Here is a 20,130-nt window from a genome sequence, read left to right as displayed (position 1 = left end):
TCAAGTTGTATTAGATCTGATGGACCAAAACCGTGGTCCGACATTTCCTCCATATGCTCAACGATATCAACGAGTCCTAATTAATTATCAATAAACAGATGGTTCTGAACGAATTTATTAACATGAAAGAAAAGAAAATCATGAAATAAATGTGTAGCCTATTAAGCAAAAACATTTCCACGCAGGCTTCATCTAGCCTTATACTACACAGCCACACAGTGGGAGGCCTAGTTTAACTGGCACTAGCTGTGAGTTTTGCATACCTACCACTAGGTGCACTCTTAAACTCCGTCCTTCCCTCTCGTCCTCTCCTTTGTAAACACTAATCTAAAAGACACCACATAGGCAAAATAGGCCTTTTAAAGAAGGACGCCATGTTGCTTCAGTCTATCCCATTTATTTAGGTCAGATAAGCGGAAGTAGAACACCAGCAGAGGGCACCATTTCAGACTATTGGGACGCTATAGCTGATACCTCCTCTGGTGTGAATACGGTTCCTTGTACTATCGAGCGAGCATGGAGGGACGGACCGCCCGGGTGTAACCGAGCCGCGGGGTACCCCTGGACTGCCACATGCGCCTTCTCAAAACCGGGTGGGGGAGAGAGTTATACGCGGTTTTAACGAAACCAGAGCGGCTTCAATCCGCCGACGGAGCTAGCCAGCTGCCCGTCTCTACCATGCAGCGGGCGGGCGCGCGGCACAATGGCCTCCCTCCGCTCCGCAACAACAACTCGGTTGCCTCGAGCATCGCATCGCCTCCTCGCGCCGCCCCGACTGGCTCCTATCCGAACGGGGCAATAAAGACCGAGTTGATTTGCAAATGGACCGAGCTTAGCAAAACCTCCAAACAAAAGATCTGCGATCTAACTTTCAGTTCCATGCACGAGCTGGTCGACCACGTCACCATGGATCACGTCGCGGGGCTCGAGTCTCTGAGCCATGTCTGTATGTGGGAAGAATGTCTGCGCGAAGGGAAGGCTTTCAAGGCGAAATATAAACTGATTAACCACATCCGAGTGCATACCGGGGAGAAACCCTTCTCATGCTCATTCCCTGACTGCGGGAAAATGTTCGCCCGTTCGGAAAACCTTAAGATTCACACACGCACGCACACTGGTATGTTTTTTGAAGAGGGGGCACGGGAAATGGTCCCCATAGCGACCCCATCACAATTGAAAAAAATAGTGTGTAACCTGACTAGCTAAGCTAGCTAGCAAAACTCCATATGTAATGGCTTCGATGATATCTTGATTTAGGCTAGTCTGAATGGCGTGCATTGTGCTTCATTTCATTTTGTGATGGCGGGTAACTATAGCCTATCAACTGTCTTGTCTTAAGGTCTGTTTATAATTTTGCCTTAAGGCGAACCAGTGTCTGTCTAGTGTCATGTCCGTTTGTGTGTAGGAAAATGTCAAACTAACTGATTGAAACTTAACCTTTCATGGCTATAGATGTTAAGGTGGACATCATGTTGCTATGCTTGAAGAAGCTTAGGCTGGTGTCCTTCCTTACAGCAGTGTTGAGTGTGTAACATGTTCCAAGGGCAGGTCAGGGTTCAGGAACTACAAGGATATGTTATAAGTGAACCCGTTGGTGTTTGTAAATATAGATTTGGGTTTGGTAATTAGGAAGTAGATCTAGATCAAGTGTGGCCCACGGGCCAAACTCCAGTCTATGAAGGTTGCTACTGATGAATCCAAAAGCAGAATGCTAACATCAAGGTGTTGTATTTAGTCTATAATTGAATCGATTGTTCCTGTCTTGCACTCCTCTCTGTCGCTCTGGTCCTCCACCCCTCCCCTCTGCACTTCTCCATCCCTCCGCTCCACTTATTGATCCTCTTCTCATTCCATCTCTTCTCCCCTCCAACCATCCAAATCGTTCCTCTCTCTCCTTCCTCCTCCCTGTCGTTCCTCTCATCCAGGGGAGAAGCCATTCCAGTGTGAGTTCTGCGAGCGCCGGTTCGCCAACAGCAGCGACAGGAAGAAGCACTCGCAGGTCCACACCAGCTCCAAGCCCTACGACTGCAAAGCCCTGGGCTGTGGGAAGTCTTACACTCACCCCAGCTCCCTTCGCAAACACATGAAGGTCCACGTCAAGGCCTCGCCTACCTCGGAACCACTAGATCTCAAGATCCACTTCGACTCCTCCCCCTCCTCCATCGAGCGCAAGGTCCTCTTCTGCCCCTCCCCCAACTCCGGACCCCTTGACCTGTCCCTGTCGGGGTTGGTCAGGAACCGTGCAAACCCTCCCCCTAGGACACAGAGGAACCAATCAGTGAACCCCCCTCTACCTCAGGTGACAGACATGAAGGAGTGGTACGTGTGTACCAGGACCGCCACCCAGAACTACCTCCAGATCCACCCTGACGACATAAAGTCAGAACCCAGCGATGACGACGAGTACAACACGTAACACCAGGCCTCCAGTACTCTGGGGGCACCGTGTACATGGGTGGACCTCGCATTGGGAGGGGGGTTGTGTGTGGGGGGGGTGGTCTTGGATGGGGGTGGAGAAGGGGGGCGGGGGGTATCCTGCTGGCCATAAATTATGTTTGCGCGCCAAGCTGAAGGCCTTGGCATTAGCACTGGAGCCCAGCACAGACGTTCAGGTCTGGGCCTGCTCGTCACCGAACCAGCTCTGTTACAGTGTCCCTAAGACTTGTCTGTTTGAGTGGAGGGGGGGGGGGGGGGGTGAGCAAGTCTAGGGACCATCATCACTGCAGGTGGACGGGACTTGTTTTCCCCAGGGACCACAATGCTCACCTGGGGGTCATTTCGTAAGCCATTATAACGTGTTGCCATAAGAGAACTAAGATAGGGATGGAGGACAGTTGAGTTCCTCAGAAGACGTTGTGGTGCCCTGGATGGAACCACCCATCTCCACCCAAGCTTGTTCCAAACCCTCTGGAAAAAAGTTCCCATACAGTAGAACCCCTTTCAGCTCTGTAAGGTGCTGTTTGGAACTATATATGGTTCTTAGTTCATACAGAGGTTTCAATATGGAAACTTTTGGACCTGTGAAGGGTGTTCTATGGAACCATTGAGGTAGTTCTTAAATTGTTATTTCTTTATTTAGTGTAAATGTGGTGGCACCCAACACTGTTCTCTTTGGGATAAGATGTGGTCCTGTGCTTCATTATAACTAACTGGGATCAGTCAAATATCAAAATGTTTCATATTTGGATTTTGTTAAATAATTGGAAAAATCAGAAAGGAAGCCCTGGTTAATGGATATGATCGATTAATTTTTTTTGTGTGTGAGAAACATTTCACTCTGGAGGGACGGGGTTACTCAAGGACACTGAGGTCATGACAACTATGCATAGCTGTGTGTGTGTGTGTGTGTGTGTGTGAGAGAGAGAGAGAGACAGACGGGGAGTGTTTGTATTGTATATGTTTGTGTTATCTTTACATATGTCCCTCTAATGTTGCACATGTTTAACCCACTTGCAACGATGACAGCCTCATCATTGTGCTCCCCAGAGTTCACTGTCAGCTGGAGGGAGGGAATGGTGAAGGGATGCATCTAGACCGGTAGTGTGTGACCTCTTATGCCATGCATTCGACATGTACAGGGGAACACTTCCCATTGGCCGTTAAATATAGACAACTCACAGCTCCCCCTCCACCCGCCCGCCCTGCTGTAACAGTATAAAGCTGTAGTGGACACATGGTATCACATGCCCAAATGGTGTACACACAAACGCACACATTTCTCTGAGCAGCGATGCTGACCCCTGTGGCACTTCTGGTACCAGATTACATTTATTTGTTATTGTGACAAACCAGTGAATTGTCCCTTTATGGCGAGTGTGTGTGACCGCTGCAGACAGCAGGTAGTTGGCCTGAGAGAGTTAGACCATGATGAACTGTGTTGCCAGAATGAGATGTGACCACACCTTGGTCAGATATGGATTAGAAACACTGGAGGTATGCTTGTTTTAACTTAACAGGCACCATAGAACTGATTGAATTGTCCCTATAGGACAAAGAGGTTGTAAGTAGGATAACCTCTGCTTTGAAAGCTAAGTTAAATCAAGTGCACCTCAAGTAGTTTGAATTTTAAAACGTGTATTGGATGGTCAGCATATGACCCAAGAACCTTGTTTACCTTTGATTGTACTTACTGAGATGTTGGCTCATGGCTGTATTTTGTTCTGAAGTGATGAGATAGCTTACATGAGTCCTGTTTATTGTATTTTATCATCATTTATTGAGTGTTAAAATCTATTTTCCCATCCTTTCATATTGACTGAATAAATTTTAATATACACACGTTTCTGGTGGCTGCTTTCAATGTTAATATATTTGTTTACCCCTATTTATCAGTTTGGACCCGTTTGGATTCTGTCTGAATGACCGAGGTGGAGTCAATGGGGTCCCTGACACGAACAACCTTTTTTGGCCTGCCGTCTCTTCAGTCTTTTGTCTCGTTTACTTTGAAAGTGGACAATTCGATTCTCTGGTCAGTGTTGAACACGTCTGTTGAAAATGCAGTGAGTCAACACAATCATCTGTAACGAAGGGTATAGTTAGACACACATTCTCATTGGCCTGGCAGACGCCACTGGATGAAGACCGCTTTTGAAGTGGAACATATCGTGGAGATACCGGGCCGTTGTCTTAACGACGCCGCTGAATTGAAAAGACGGTTCCTTTGTCAGCGATTTGTTCACCCCTATAGTGAACCGGCCGCTGAGATATCTTTCATGCCGGGCGCCTTTAGCCACGGTGTCTGAGAATGAGTGGGCTAACTTTCTCAGACACGGTGACGCCACTTCACCAAAAGACACGAGAGGTGAGAGAGCTGGAGAAAACACGATTAAGAACGGAGCCTGGTTCGTCGCCTTCCAAAACACAGACAACCTCCATCTTCATCAAGACTGTTAAAGCAGGCTAGCATGCCAGAACCTGGACAATGAAACATCAGGACAGTCAGACTTCATCTAATGTAAAGTGAACCCCACCCTTTATCAATAAAGTTTAACAAACTATTCACCACGTTTTGATTAAAGGGCATGAACTAATATGAACTATCTGTTCTTTGATACTAGTGAGTACTATGTTAATGTTTAAACTTATGGACCTTCTTTGTGTGTGTGAGTGTGCACAGCAGGGGAATACAATGTGTGGTGGGTTAATGCTATATGTGTGGGGTGATTCTTTACTTAAGGTTCCAGTGATGATGAATGGTCAGAATTTGATGGAGGATTACAGATTATACATTGTTGAGGGTCTAGTATGTGTGTGAGTGTATGTATGTGTTAATAAGAGGATGTGCTCGAGGCTGACTAATGCTCATTATTAGCCAATAAGCCTCGTTGGCCAAACGAGGGAAGGTAGAGATGGACAAAGGAGAAGAGGATTGAAAGATCCTTACACAGGGGTAAACAGATGAGTGTAGCCTTTAGAGACTAGTCAACCATGACTCTGCATTGGGTGTGGGGTGTGGAGGGGGGCAATAGAAGAAGAGAGAAGTAATGAAGGTTTTAGGAGTCTTCGGTATGTGTGTGTGTGTGCATGTAGGAGAGAGTCACCATCACACTGGTAATGAAGGCTGTGGAGAAATACCTTCCTCTAATTGTTTCCATGTTCCCCCTATAAACAACAAAACAGGACTCACTCTCACCTTTACTCTCTCTCCCTCTGCATGTCTCTCTCCCTTTCTCTTTCCCTCTGCCCCTCTTCCTCTCTTTCACGTTCTCTCTCGACGCCAGTCTTCATCGACAGAGTTAGAAAGAGACACTGTCTAACTCTGTTCATCCAACTCTGTTAACGAGCAAGCCCTCCAGGCCTGTTCTGTTCCGCTGGCCCACGATGAAGTCTTAATCTGGAATACGAGATTACCTGGAATTAATTACCCTCAGGACTACAATTTTAATCCCTCTGTTAGCTTTGATGCATTGTATTTGGCTTTTATCTGCTCATGAACACACACACAAACACACACACACACACACATTCTATAGCACAGTCATGCGTGTGTGTCTGTCCATTCTGACCCTTGAACACCATACACTTCCCATCCAATCCTCTGTTAGTCACACATTCATCAGGGATGACAGAGGGATAAAGAACGAGGGAAGGAGTGAAAGGAGGAGTAAGTGTTAGGGTGTGGAGGAGAAGGGCTATGGGGTGTTTGTATTGACTGCAGGAGGAGATGAATAACTAGACTAAATGATCCACCACGGGCACACTGGCATGAAGGACCCCTACAGAGTTATTATACACACATGCACACACACACATACACACACAGAGCCCCCCCGCGAGGCTCCCCTGTAGAGGAGAAAGAGAAACCCTGCTGAAATCTGACGGAAACCCCCCCCTAAAACAGAGGGCACAACTGTTCCTCTTGTCTGTGTGTGTGTGTGTGTGTGTGTGTAGGTAGTAGCAGGGTAATACAAGGGTTAGGGGTGTGTAGAGGTTATGCTGGACCAGACTGGAGAACCAGGGATGTATGGAAGTCTGTGAGTCAGTCAGCAATGACTAATAAACCAATAGGATACCTTCTGTTGCAGAACCTTGCTAAACACTGCATTTTGTTGCGTAGCCTTGAATTTAGGTTGCAAAACCCAACATTTCGGTGGCAGAACCTTGTAGATATTTATAGCACCACAAAGTGAGCTAGCAGAGGAGGCAGAGCAGGCCTTGCAAAACACGCAAGTATTCTGAGGTGTTAAAGGCTTACTCTCACACATACACAACCAACCATAACCACCAAACTCACAACACATTCACAGAGTGGAAACACACGAAAAGGGCCAGTTGATGACACAACTTTACTGGAGTTCAGTTTACGACACCAACAAATTCCGTAAGTTTGAGTTTGTGGTGGATGTTTTAATGACATTATAGACGTGTTGAGCGTTCACACACACACACACACACATACACACAACTTGGTCACGGGGGAAGGGTATTGTAATTGATTAGGGAGCGAGGAGAGGGAAATGGCAGAGACTAAAGCTGAGCACCAATAATGACCAGGAAGACAAAAGCGCCCAGAAATAAAACAGCAATGAGGAGGAGAGAAGGAGGAGAGGGGTGGGGGAGGAGGAGAATAAGGGAACAGAGAGATACCCTGGAGCAACAGGATTCATCAAAGAGAAGACACCGGTTTAACAAAGGGGTTGCCCACTCGCCCCCCCCCCCCCCCCCCTCCCCCCCCAACACCAGCACCCTGGGACACTTTCATCCCACTGTCCTCCTCCGTCAGGGCCGTGACACCGGGCATTGTGGAAATATGGCCGGCCGTCCGCCCTCGTAAAGGACGAGCCGTAAAACGCAGATTGAGAGGAATGCTAGCTTCATCTCCTCCATCTTCATCATCGTAGCAGGTCACTATAGAGGCATGGGCTGGGTTTGTGTGTGTGTGTGTGAGGTTACACCAAATGAACAGTGGCGGTAGCCATCCTTCTACAGACAACGGAACACTCTAAGCTTGGCGCTGAACACAAAGCTTTGCGTCCTTTCAGCAAAAGACTGATCTCACTCCCCTTGGCTTCTCTAGCGGTAGACAATCAGCCATTCAGGGATCCTTCCGGAATACAGCTGTGACGTCACAATGACCTCACCGCGCAAGTGTGTCTGAGGGGAACAGAGGAGGAGGAAGAGGAGGAGGGGCCGACATGAGTCAGGCCTTACAAGACACTTCTGTTGTACAGCTGCTCCAGTCTACCGACTGTCCTCCCCTTTCGTTAGCGCTCTACTTGTGTGTGTGTGTAGTGTGTGTGTGGAGACACCACACTGTACTGAATCGACCCCTAGTCAGAGACTGAGAACGCTTCCCATCTGAAGGACACAGGCTGATAATAGTCCAATTCTTCTCTCCTTTTTACCCTAGTCCCTCTGTTATTTACCTTCATTCTCTTTTTAACAGACACTCTCATAGATCCACAACTCACCGACAGCCAGATTTGCTGACTCTGGAAGTAGTACGATTATTTACTGACGGAGAGAGGAGTGAGGAGGGGTGGATGTTAGACTGTGTGTGTGTGTGTGCGTTTGTGTGCGTTGGGGGTCAACACAGCTCAGCAGATGTCGGCTGGGACAATATCCCATCATGCCTCGGCCATAAGGTGCTCTGTGGGGTCGTACCAATCAGCCCTTTTTAATCTACTGACAGGCAGATGTTGCCCAATGGGAAAACAGACGGGCGGTCACACTCCTACCATCGTCTCTGCCAGGGTGTGATGACTGATGACTAACATGGCTCTACCTCTTATGAAAACGTGGTTCAGATTATTTGAGATCCATCCAACCCTTTCAAACAAACAAGACACACTTCTTTGAATCTTTTTTTTCCCAGGAAAAAAATACTTTTATTATTTTGTATCATTTGTTTTGTGTTCTGGTCGTAATTACATTATTCAAAGTAAATTGAGCAGAGAAGGAACTCCTTCTTTGGCCTTGACACCACTAGAGGTTATGAGAGTTTATATACACAAACACAGGATATGGATCTCCCTACAACTGAATGAATGAATGAATGAATGAATGAGTGAACTGATGGATGAATTAGCTGTTTGAATATCTGAATGTATGACTGAATAGACTTCTGAATGAATGGATGATGGCGTGACTCTGGGCTTCAGCCAACCAGCGAGCAGTGAGGCACAAGAGTGAAGAGGCGTAGAAAGAAAAAAAGCCACAAAAAAAACGGAGACTTATAATAATAAAACATTAAATAACAGAGACCCCTCCCGCTGGTTAATACTTATGCATATGTAACAACCCCCCAAAAAACAGGAAACAAACAAAACATAAACATTGAAACAACCCCAGAAAGTAAATAAATACCAGATAAGACAAACAGGAGAAATGTGTGTCCATGGTAACAGGGTGAATTCCTTTGAAGGCTCATCCTCAATTCGGTTCAACATTAGAAAAAAACAAAAACAAAAAAAGTTATTTACAATCAATCAGCACGACTCCCCAAACCCTGGACGCCTGGGCGGCGACGCAGAGCGGACTTGACCCTGCGCCTGGGGGCTCCTGTGGAGGGGTCACTACACTGCATAATAGCACAATAAACTCAGGCAGCATTTGAAGCAAATGTCCCCGTGGAAACGCTGGGGGCGCCTTTCCTATCCCATCTCTCTCATGGAGTATGAGGGGGGGGGGGGGGGGGGCTGGGGGGTTCGACGATGTCATCCTCCGTATGTCTCCAGAGAACTATGGTGTCTCGCTTACTTTCCGATTAAATCTGGGGGAGGTTGGGGGGGGGGGGGGTTGCCCGTGTGTGTGTGTGTGTTCATGGCAAACACACACACACAGTTGACAGGCCGTGGAATGGATACTTGTAGTGTTTGGTTGTATGGAGACTGTGGCTGAGGAGAGTCAGAGGAGACCTCAGGGTTGAGGAGAGCTGGGGCGGGGCGGGGCTGACTTCAGTCCACCTTGACCACGCTGTAGATCTTCGTTACAAACCAGAAACAGGCGAAGAACCCAATGGTACCTGAGAGACAGAGAGAGCGAGAGAAAGAGGGAGGGAGGGGGGGGAGAGTTTAGAGAGATCAGGAACAGTGAGAGAGAGAGAGAGAGAGAGAGAGAGAGAGAGAGAGAGAGAGAGAGAGAGAGAGAACACGATAACACAGAAGGGAGAAAAAGGAACTCCTTTCTGCTACTTGACACTTCAAACTCTATGCTGTTCAGAAGCCTCGACTTTCTAGAACCACCTAAGAGTGTGTGTCCTGTCCTGTCTGGTCCCTCACTGTCTGTGTGAAAGTGTGTGTGTATGTGTGTGTCTCGTGCTCGGTCCAGTGAGCTGGAAAACGAGAGTTCAGGCGTGTTCTATGAGATGTGACTCTCCACATGACCTTCGTGTGTTCACAAAACACACACACACACACACACACACACACACACACACACACACACACACACACACACACACACACACACACACACACACACACACACACACAGACACACAGACACACACACACACACACACACAGCAGTACGTACCAGTGAAAAGGAAGAAGATCAGGGCCATGATCATGGTGTAGCCAAAGTACAGTATGATGGAGGCCAGACCGCTGATCTGCAGCTTGGAGAAGAAGTAGTGGATGGCGTAGACCAGGAAGTAGACCGCCGTAAAGCCGCTGGTCAGGAAGGAACGCCACTGCCAGTGGTAGTCCTGGAAACACCGGAACACCCAGGGCATCAGTATCTAACATCTGTTAATACAGCACACCTGTGTCTCCAACATCTTTGTTGAATCCAGTAAGAGACCTCTGGATTTTTGTCAGACTGAGCCACAGACGGCTCCCTAACAGCCAGCTGACAGAGAGTATATGTGTGTGTGTGTGAGTGTGTGAGTCCTACCTCGGCACACAGGTGGAAGTAGCAGAGCAGGATTGTGGCCTCGGAGCAGGTGATGACCAGGATGATGAAGACCAGGAACAGGAAGCCAAACATGTAGTACATCTGGTGAGACCTGGGGAATGGAACGAGGGAAGGAAAGGTGGAGAAAAAGAGAAAGAAAGAAAAACAGTGTGAGAGAGAGGTTGACTGAACTATAGCAGGTCAGCCCAGCTGTGCTGGTGTGTGTGTGTGTGTGTGTGTGTGTTATGCGTGTGTGTGTTATGTGTGCCCTACGGACCAGATGCTGTTGAGGATGAAGAAGAGCTGGATGAAGATGCAGCCGAAGGGCAGGATGCCCCCCATGATGATGCCGGGGACGGGCTTGGTGTAGAACGACTGCTCCGGGATCTGACGGGGGATCTGGTTGGTTCGCACCGGGTGCTCAATGCCCTGGGAGGAACCAATCACAGAGGACTTGGGACTGATGGGAGGTGCAACAGTGACATTTTAGACAACTCTATGGATGGTCCTGTGTGTGTGCGTGTGAGAGGGTACAGATGTGTGTGTGTGTGTGTGAGAGGGTACAGATGTGTGTGTGTGTGTGAGAGAGGGTACAGATGTGTGTGCGTGTGTGAGAGGGTACAGATGTGTGTGCGTGTGAGAGAGGGTACAGATGTGTGTGCGTGTGAGAGAGGGTACAGATGTGTGTGCGTGTGAGAGGGTACAGATGTGTGTGTGTGTGAGAGAGAGGGTACAGATGTGTGTGTGTGTGTGAGAGAGGGTACAGATGTGTGTGTGTGTGTGAGAGAGGGGGTACAGATGTGTGTGTGTGTTTGCGTGAGAGGGGGTACAGATGTGTGTGTGTGTGAGAGGGGGTACAGATGTGTGTGTGTGTGTGTGAGAGGGTACAGATGTGTGTGTGAGAGAGGGTACAGATGTGTGTGTGTGTGTGAGAGGGGGTACAGATGTGTGTGTGTGTTTGCGTGAGAGGGTACAGATGTGTGTGTGTGTGAGAGAGGGTACAGATGTGTGTGTGTGTGTGTGTGAGAGAGGGTACAGATGTGTGTGTGTGTGAGAGAGGGTACAGATGTGTGTGTGTGTGTGTGTGAGAGGGGGTACAGATGTGTGTGTGTGTGAGAGGGGGTACAGATGTGTGTGTGTGTGAGAGAGGGGGTACAGATGTGTGTGTGTGTGAGAGAGGGGGTACAGATGTGTGTGTGTGTGAGAGAGGGTACAGATGTGTGTGTGTGTGAGAGAGGGTACAGATGTGTGTGTGAGAGGGGGTACAGATGTGTGTGTGTGTTTGCGTGAGAGGGTACAGATGTGTGTGTGTGTGTGCGTGAGAGGGTAAAGATGTGTGTGTGTGTGTGTGTGTGAGAGGGTACAGATGTGTGTGTGTGTGTGTGTGAGAGGGTACAGATGTGTGTGTGTGTGAGAAGGTACAGATGTGTGTGTGTGTGTGTGTGAGAGGGTACAGATGTGTGTGTGTGTGTGTGTGTGTGAGAGGGTACAGGTGTGTGTGTGTGTGTGAGAGGGTACAGATGTGTGTGTGTGTGTGTGTGTGAGAGAGGGTACAGATGTGTGTGTGTGTGTGTGTGTGTGTGAGAGGGTACAGATGTGTGTGTGTGTGTGTGAGAGGGTACAGATGTGTGTGTGTGTGTGTGTGAGAGGGTACAGATGTGTGTGTGTGTGTGTGAGAGGGTACAGATGTGTGTGTGTGTGTGTGTGTGTGTGTGTGTGTGTGTGAGAGGGTACAGGTGTGTGTGTGTGTGTGTGAGAGGGTACAGATGTGTGTGTGTGTGTGTGTGAGAGGGTACAGATGTGTGTGTGTGTGTGTGAGAGGGTACAGGTGTGTGTGTGTGTGTGTGTGAGAGGGTACAGATGTGTGTGTGTGTGTGTGTGTGTGTGTGTGTGAGAGGGTACAGATGTGTGTGTGTGTGTGTGAGAGGGTACAGATGTGTGTGTGTGTGTGTGAGAGGGTACAGATGTGTGTGTGTGTGTGTGTGAGAGGGTACAGATGTGTGTGTGTGTGAGAGGGTACAGATGTGTGTGTGTGTGTGTGTGTGTGTGAGAGGGTACAGGTGTGTGTGTGTGTGTGTGTGAGAGGGTACAGATGTGTGTGTGTGTGTGTGTGAGAGGGTACAGATGTGTGTGTGTGTGTGTGTGTGTGAGAGGGTACAGGTGTGTGTGTGTGTGAGAGGGTACAGATGTGTGTGTGTGTGTGTGTGAGAGGGTACAGATGTGTGTGTGTGTGTGTGTGAGAGGGTACAGATGTGTGTGTGTGTGTGTGAGAGGGTACAGATGTGTGTGTGTGTGTGTGTGTGAGAGGGTACAGGTGTGTGTGTGTGTGTGTGAGAGGGTACAGGTGTGTGTGTGTGTGTGTGAGAGGGTACAGATGTGTGTGTGTGTGTGTGTGTGTGAGAGGGTACAGATGTGTGTGTGTGTGTGTGTGTGAGAGGGTACAGGTGTGTGTGTGTGTGTGTGAGAGGGTACAGATGTGTGTGTGTGTGTGTGAGAGGGTACAGATGTGTGTGTGTGTGTGTGTGTGTGAGAGGGTACAGATGTGTGTGTGTGTGTGTGTGAGAGGGTACAGATGTGTGTGTGTGTGTGTGAGAGGGTACAGATGTGTGTGTGTGTGTGTGAGAGGGTACAGATGTGTGTGTGTGTGTGTGAGAGGGTACAGATGTGTGTGTGTGTGTGTGTGTGAGAGGGTACAGATGTGTATGTGTGTGTGTGTGTGAGAGGGTACAGATGTGTGTGTGTGTGTGAGAGGGTACAGATGTGTGTGTGTGTGTGTGTGTGTGAGAGGGTACAGATGTGTGTGTGTGTGTGTGTGTGTGAGAGGGTACAGATGTGTGTGTGTGTGTGTGTGTGAGAGGGTACAGATGTGTGTGTGTGTGTGTGTGAGAGGGTACAGATGTGTGTGTGTGTGTGTGTGAGAGGGTACAGATGTGTGTGTGTGTGTGTGTGAGAGGGTACAGATGTGTGTGTGTGTGTGTGAGAGGGTACAGATGTGTGTGTGTGTGTGTGTGAGAGGGTACAGATGTGTGTGTGTGCTCACGGTCTTCTTGAAGCCAAAGTACGCCCCCAGGAAGGTGAGGGGTACGGAGATGCAGAACCAGAGAGCCAGGATGGCCACCAGGGTGCCAAAGGGCATCGCTGCAGATGAGCCCTCGCCCCACAGGATCAGGTTCATCACAAAGAAGTCAGCGAACACCACCCTGGGGAGAACACACACACACGACCACCAGATCTGTGAGGAGTACAAAATCAACACACCCTGTAGAGACATGAAGACATTCCCAACATAGGAACGCAGACAGACAGGCAGGCAGGCAGGCAGGCAGGCAGACGAGGCTGCTTTCCTCACCCTGGACAGAGGAACGCTGTCAGGAGAACGTTGGTCTTCCACTTCTCTCCTCCAAATGCTGGGAGAGAGAGAAAGAGACTGAGTGAGAGAAGAAAACAGCGAGAGACTTAACTTTCTTACAAATCTACTCTCCTTCCTCTTCAGGGATCAGAAGGCTGAGTGTGTGTGTGTGTGTGTCAGAGAGTATGTGCCTGTGATAGCGTATGTGACCCCAGCTTCTTCCTGACAGACACTGATTGGTGCTAACGAGCAGCCTGTGGCCCAGATGGGGTGTGGGGGACACCAAGGGTCACTGCCCCCCTCCCTCCCCTCCCCCCCCCTCCCCTCCCTCCCCTCCCCTCCCCTCCCCTCCCCTCCCCTCCCCTCCCCTCCCTCCCTCCCTCCCTCCCTCCCTCCCTCCCTCCCTCCCCTCTTCCCCCCTCCCTCTCTTACATTTGTAGAAGCGTGCGGCCACGTAGCCAGCAGGCGTGCCCAGTAGCACCCACAGCACCACCGCACACGTCATCAGCGCCCCGCGATTGGCTGGAGACAGGAAGCCCAGGCAGGCGAAGACTGGAGGAGAGGAGGGGAGAGGGAGGGGGAGGAGAAGGGAGGTTAGGCTCCTGCGTTTCTGTTAAGATAATCAGCTAGCTCGAAGGTCCTGGTCTGAACCATACTCCTCTGGTATCACGTCACATACACGCACAGTAATACATTCAACCCTATTTTTCTCCGTCTCTCCCGGAGAAACATCTCGACAGACTCGATCCCTCCGGCTGCGGACTCACAGAGGGTGACGAAGGTCATGATGAAGATCTGAGTCCCTGATCCCAGGAACACCGAGAGCAGCATGCCCTTCCTGGGGGGGCGGAACACGTCTCCATGAACCAGCTTCCACCCAAACTCCTCCTGGGCATCCTCCTGGGGGAGGGAGCGAGAGGGAGAGCGAGAGAGAGCGAGAGAGAGCGAGAGAGAGAGCGAGAGAGAGAGAGAGAGAGAGAGAGAGAGAGAGAGAGAGCGAAGAGAGAGAGAGAGAGAGAGAGAGAGAGAGCGAGAGAGAGAGAGCGAAGAGAGAGCGAGAGAGAGAGAGAGAGAGAGAGAGAGAGAGAGAGAGAGAGCGAGAGAGAGAGCGAAGAGAGAGCGAGAGAGAGAGAGCGAAGAGAGAGCGAGAGAGAGAGAGAGAGAAAAGAAACAGAGAGAAAAGAAACAGAGAGAGAGAAAGAGAGAGAAGAGAAACAGAGAGAAAAGAAACAGAGAGAGAGAGACAGAAGGGTCAGGGTTCTCAGTAGTGATTAAAGCTGATAGACTTAAGAGGATGGACACACGAGCCGGCTGGTCGCCACGGCGATGCTACCTGTCAGTTTGATGGCAGAGGGGAGGGGCTGAAGAGAGCTGCTGGAAGTAATGAGCTTGATCACCGAGCATGAGTGAGTATGTGTGTGGGTGTGTATATGTGTGTGTGTGTGTGTGCGCGCGCACATGCCACATCTTGTACTGTGTGACCTCTTCCCTTCTTAAAAAGGTCTGCTGTCAGTTGCCTGGGAGGAAGGGGAGAGGGGATAAGGCGGGCTGGGGAGGGCTACGGGTGAGTTAAGGGGGAGGCTGGTGGTGAGCTAGGGTACAGGGGTGAGCTAGAGTAGAGGGGTGAGCTAGGGGTGCAGGGGTGAGGTAGGGTAGAGGGGTGAGCTAGGGGTGCAGGGGTGAGGTAGGGTAGAGGGGTGAGATAGGGGTACAGGGGTGAGGTAGGGTACAGGGGTGAGGTAGGGTACAGGGGTGAGGTAGGGTAGAGGGGTGAGCTAGGGGTGCAGGGGTGAGGTAGGGTAGAGGGGTGAGCTAGGGGTGCAGGGGTGAGGTAGGGTAGAGGGGTGAGCTAGGGGTGCAGGGGTGAGGTAGGGTAGAGGGGTGAGATAGGGGTGCAGGGGTGAGGTAGGGTACAGGGGTGAGGTAGGGTACAGGGGTGAGGTAGGGTAGAGGGGTGAGCTAGGGGTGCAGGGTTGCAGTAGGGGTGAGGGTTGAGGTAAGAGCGAGGGTTGAAGTAGGGGAGAGGTAGGGTACAGGGGTGAGGTAGGAGTGAGTCAGCAGAAAGCAGCTGTAGTCCATACCACTGAATCCATCTGGTTGTAGCGAGCGATGTCCTTGTGTAGCGTCCTCAGCATGATCATGGCCACCATGCCAGACAGGAACAGCACAATCACCAGAGAGTTCATTATGCTGACAGAGAGAGAAAGAAAGACAGTGAGTGAGTGAGTGAGTGAGTGAGTGAGTGAGTGAGTGAGTGAGTGAGTCAGACAGACAGAGAGAGAGAGAGAGAGAGAGAGAGAGAGAGAGAGAGAGAGAGAGAGAGAGAGAGTGTGAGTGTGTGCCTGTGTGTGTATGAGTGTGTGTGTATTTGACGGTGTCTATTTGACTCACCTAAACCATTGGATGTTGGTATGAGGCATAGACTCCAGGATGTAGTCCCAGCGAGAGGCCCATCTAATATTAGTATCCTCCTAAACACACACACACACACAAATATGAAGAATAACATCGAATGTATGAGCCCGGAGACCGTTACGGTTTGAAAGTGCCCGTGTGTGAACGTCTGGGACATACCACAAAGCGAACAGAGTACGTGTAGGGGATCTTGATTTGGCCGGTGAACTTGTTGCTGAGATCCATGGGACCCCCTGAGCAGTCTGGAGACTCCACATTGGTGTGCTTGAAGCTAGGAGAGGAGAGGGGAGAGAGACTGAGCCGACTGTCTCCCCGTCTCGCTGTCTGCCATCCTGTCTATGTACCCCGTCTGTCTCCCTACCTCTTGGGCTCCATCTTGGCAGCCACCAGCCTGGCTCCGGCGTCCTCGTTCTCCACCACATGGTAGTGGATGCTGATGTCCACGTGGTTGAAGATGTAGAACGTGTCCTTGTCGTTGAAGTCAGACTGGCAAGCAACAACAACAAACATTGAAGGTAAACAGCTATTCCCTTGCGCTTTAACAAACACCAAGAAAAATACACAGGTCTATAGTGCCATTACAAACTAGCCAAATATACTACCAACATACCAGTTAATGGTCAATAGCTGACATGTCATATATGTTCTGCTGTAGAACCTACAAATATACATGTCATAGACTATTTCATATTCTAACATATCATACATGGACTGTCATAAAACAAACTTGTTCTAGTACAGTTTCTGCCATTTATCAAACATGCTCTGACATATATGATCAGTGTAACATATGTCAGACATGTTCTGCCACATACTTACATTGACCACACATGCGTCTTTGGGCCGCCCCGCCTCTGTTACGTAGCAGCCAATGGGGAAGCCCGGATTGCAAAACTTCTGTCCGTCCTCCACGTCATAGCACCATGTGACCGGCATGTTGTCAACAATCCTGAGGGCGGGGGGAAAGGACAAGGTTAAAGGTCAAACAAGGGACCAAGTTCTGAACCTGGGACCCATTATAGGGCTTGAGGGCAACCTCTTGTGAAAGGATGTGTGAGCAATAAACTAGTGGGGGGGGGGTCATCATCACAGGTGAAACATGCCACCTGGTGGTCAATTGAGGATATATATACAGAGTGTGTATCTCTATATTGTGCATGTGTGGTGTCCATCTTTGCGTGTGTCTCACCAGTGGTGCTGGTAATTTAACAGCATGCCCTTCTTCAGGAAGTCCAGTTTGGACTTGTCCTCTTGCTTCGACGTGTCATACTCCTTGGTGCACACCTTCTCACACTCCTTCTTCTCCAGGAAGTTAAACTGTAACACGCGCACACACACACACCAGCAAAGTCAACTAAGCAACTGGTAAAACAAATGACAGGCCATAAAGAAGAACCGAGGAGATTGCGCGTGTGTTTCAGTTGGCGCGTGTTTGTTTGTTGGTGCGTACCTTGTAAGGAGAAGGTTCGATTCTCTCTCCGAACAGGACCTGACCTAAATTCTCAGAGGGTCGCTGCTCTTTCACATCTGAACAAAAGTCAAACCTGGAACACAAACACACACACACACACACACAGAGAGGTTTCAACACCATCTCAATAGATAAAAGTATCAATAAAGGGCACGACTACAGGACCTTGCAGCGCAAGGCATGTGTGCGCTCGGGTCCGCGACAACGCATCTGTGCCAAACTGCGAGCAAAATCAAACGCACGTCAGTTCCTACCGGCTACACCGCCAAACAACACCGGTTTCCTCTCTGCGACGTACAGTCAGTGTCGTACAGAGCGGACCATAAGCTAAGGAGTATCAGAGTGCTCCATTTGGATGATCCCAGGAAGGGTGATTCCAGCCGCTACAGCTGGCTGCATTCCTGCTTCCCTCAGCTGGGTGACGCTGCTATGAATGCTCCCAGTGTTGTCTCTACCCAGGAGCTGCTACCCTGAGGTTGACCGTACTAAGTTATACATACTATAGGGCCCTATAGACACACGCATACACTCTCTGATACGCACACACCACACACACACACACACACGCTGTGTGTGCCTTCTGCACACTGCACTTGAGGTTTACAAACTGGTAGGTGGGGCACAGCACACTGTTGACGCTGCAGATGCACCAGAGGAGGAGGGTCAAGCAGGAGCAGCATTGCCGTGGACACATCCCACAGGTACTCACGGTGACAGGAGGGGAACGTTTGTTTGGCTAGTCCACTTATGAATCCCTCTGACCAACAACGCCTCTCATGCCGGAAGCAGACAGCCCCGGTTCAATGGAGTGGAAGAATGCGATATTTCACATTTCCATCTTCCTTCTGTCACTGTATTGTATTGCGGAGATCCCTCCATTGTTGGAGTCTAAACCTACAGGAGGGTATCTGTCCAGCGAGAGAATCAGAGAAACTCGCCTGACAAGCTTCAATTTCAGTAGTCAACCTAGTTTCTCTCTAAACACTGCCTACAGGCCCTGCAGAGAGGGGAGGGGGGAGAGAGAGAACCCATAGCTGTCCAAACTACCCTATCTTGTCATCACAATCGAAAAAATAAAGGATAAAAGTTACCAGGGTAACACAATGGACAAAGGCACACCCAGCTCCAGTGTGCAGCTGGCTCTCTGAGGAGTGAGGGAGAGACAGACAACAGCATGTGTTTGGTTGTTTGTGTGGATAAGTAGTACTCACGCTGTGTACTCATAAGGCAGCACAGACTCCACTGAATCCAACCTGTTGACAAACAACTCGATGGAAGTCTGGAAAACAAAAACAGCAGGAGGTAAACACAGGGAACAGCAACAGTCGACTGACTGTTCAGAGTCTAGCCAAGACTCTAGTCTGTTCTCTGTCAATACAAGGCAAGGGTCTGGGGAAGGTTTTGGAACCAGAAGACCAACTTCATATGACTTATTTTTCATTATATCTCCTTTCTGTTTTCTTAAGATACAAAATGACAAATTAGGTGATACTTATTCATTCAATGCTATTTCATGATATGGCATGTAGTGATTTATTTCCCAGGTGTGTGTGCTTTTAACTGTTCTTTTGCCGTTCCTTGTGACTGGGGTTAGTCCCATACAGCAGATTACGTACGATAGATAGGTCTATCTATTTAATCTATCTTTTGTCTTTCAACATTTCCATAGAGAAGTGCTGACTCATTATTTCAATTTGGTATAGTATGTCAATCCAAGAAAATCCAATGGCAAAGCGTTTTCCCCTCCATGTAGCATTGGAATGCTGGCTAGCTAGCATGCTAGCTACCGCTATGCAAACACTGAGACCATTAGCTTACTAGTACTACTACAAATGCTAGCTAACTACTGAAGCTTACTGTGCTAGAGAAGATGTTAACTACCCAAAATAACAAATAATGAATCCACAGGCCAAGTTTCAGGTAGCTGGCCATAACTAGCGAGCTAACTATCATAAACTGGAAGTCGATTTCTTGCTATTGACAACAATACTATACACAACGTAGCTGGTAAGCTACATAGCAACCCGCTAGCTAGCTACAGTATTATGTGACTGTCAACCGAAACTCTTACTTCGGTAACACGTTTCATGGATCTGATATCTTTTCAGACAACTCTATTATAAGATACTAGATAATAATACCTTGCAGTCCGGCACATCTTTGTCGCCTTCAGCTTTGCCAGGCTTACAAAAACTGACAGGAGCCAGACCCGGAAGGTAGAAACTTGTAGCTCCGCGCAGAAGGAGGAGAGCTCCGCAGATGAGAGAAAATTCTACAGACCGAGCTCTATGAGACCCACTCATCTTCCTTTTTCGATCGACAACCAATCTTATGCGTCAATATTATATAGCTACACCCGGATCCTCAAATTAACTAGCATCTACGAAGACCAGAGAGTAGATAGCTGACATCAGGTTGCTGTCACAGCCTGTGCCTGGATAACCTAGTTTCTGCAGCGGACTAGACACGTCATCTGCGTTAACGCGAAGGTTTTCTACAGCTGGGCATTGTGGGACATCGGAAGACCAAGCAAGCCGAAATACATACAGTACAGGTAGTA

General features: G+C 49.1%; 2 protein-coding genes across 2 annotated transcripts; one reads left to right on the top strand and one right to left on the bottom strand.

Moving 5' to 3' along the window:
* The first annotated feature begins 450 nt into the window (after positions 1–450).
* LOC134007651 (zinc finger protein ZIC 5-like) lies at positions 451–4,276 on the top strand. Its single transcript, XM_062447248.1, has 2 exons — positions 451–1,117; positions 1,926–4,276. Exons 1-2 carry the CDS (start codon positions 574–576, stop codon positions 2,414–2,416), a joined length of 1,035 nt encoding a protein of 344 aa, XP_062303232.1. The 5' UTR covers positions 451–573; the 3' UTR covers positions 2,417–4,276.
* A 4,023-nt stretch (positions 4,277–8,299) lies between these two features.
* Positions 8,300–20,051, bottom strand: tm9sf2 (transmembrane 9 superfamily member 2). Its single transcript, XM_062447246.1, has 17 exons — positions 19,712–20,051; positions 18,782–18,849; positions 17,550–17,643; positions 17,289–17,416; positions 16,919–17,048; positions 16,461–16,585; positions 16,259–16,370; positions 16,076–16,155; positions 15,766–15,874; positions 14,452–14,584; positions 14,117–14,236; positions 13,685–13,742; positions 13,376–13,535; positions 10,613–10,764; positions 10,336–10,447; positions 9,976–10,147; positions 8,300–9,463 (listed from the first exon to the last, which is right to left on the bottom strand). Exons 1-17 carry the CDS (start codon positions 19,871–19,873, stop codon positions 9,396–9,398), a joined length of 1,983 nt encoding a protein of 660 aa, XP_062303230.1. The 5' UTR covers positions 19,874–20,051; the 3' UTR covers positions 8,300–9,395.
* Between the last annotated feature and the right edge of the window lie 79 nt (positions 20,052–20,130).

This window comes from Osmerus eperlanus, chromosome 21 (assembly GCF_963692335.1).
Source record: "Osmerus eperlanus chromosome 21, fOsmEpe2.1, whole genome shotgun sequence".
In the NCBI taxonomy this organism is placed as follows: domain Eukaryota; kingdom Metazoa; phylum Chordata; class Actinopteri; order Osmeriformes; family Osmeridae; genus Osmerus; species Osmerus eperlanus.
This window is presented reverse-complemented; position numbering and strand designations above follow the sequence as displayed.

Bases quoted from the DNA above. Each gene is read 5' to 3' on its own strand.
- LOC134007651 (XM_062447248.1), top strand. From the start codon at position 574: ATGCGCCTTCTCAAAACCGGGTGGGGGAGAGAGTTATACGCGGTTTTA. The intron at 1,118-1,925 runs GTATGTTTTTTG...CCTCTCATCCAG, and splicing joins TCACACACGCACGCACACTG to GGGAGAAGCCATTCCAGTGT.
- tm9sf2 (XM_062447246.1), bottom strand. From the start codon at position 19,873: ATGAGTGGGTCTCATAGAGCTCGGTCTGTAGAATTTTCTCTCATCTGC. The intron at 16,586-16,918 runs GTAAGTATGTGG...GTTGCTTGCCAG, and splicing joins AAGACGCATGTGTGGTCAAT to TCTGACTTCAACGACAAGGA. The intron at 13,743-14,116 runs GTAAGAGAGGGA...TCTCTCTCCCAG, and splicing joins GGCCGCACGCTTCTACAAAT to CATTTGGAGGAGAGAAGTGG.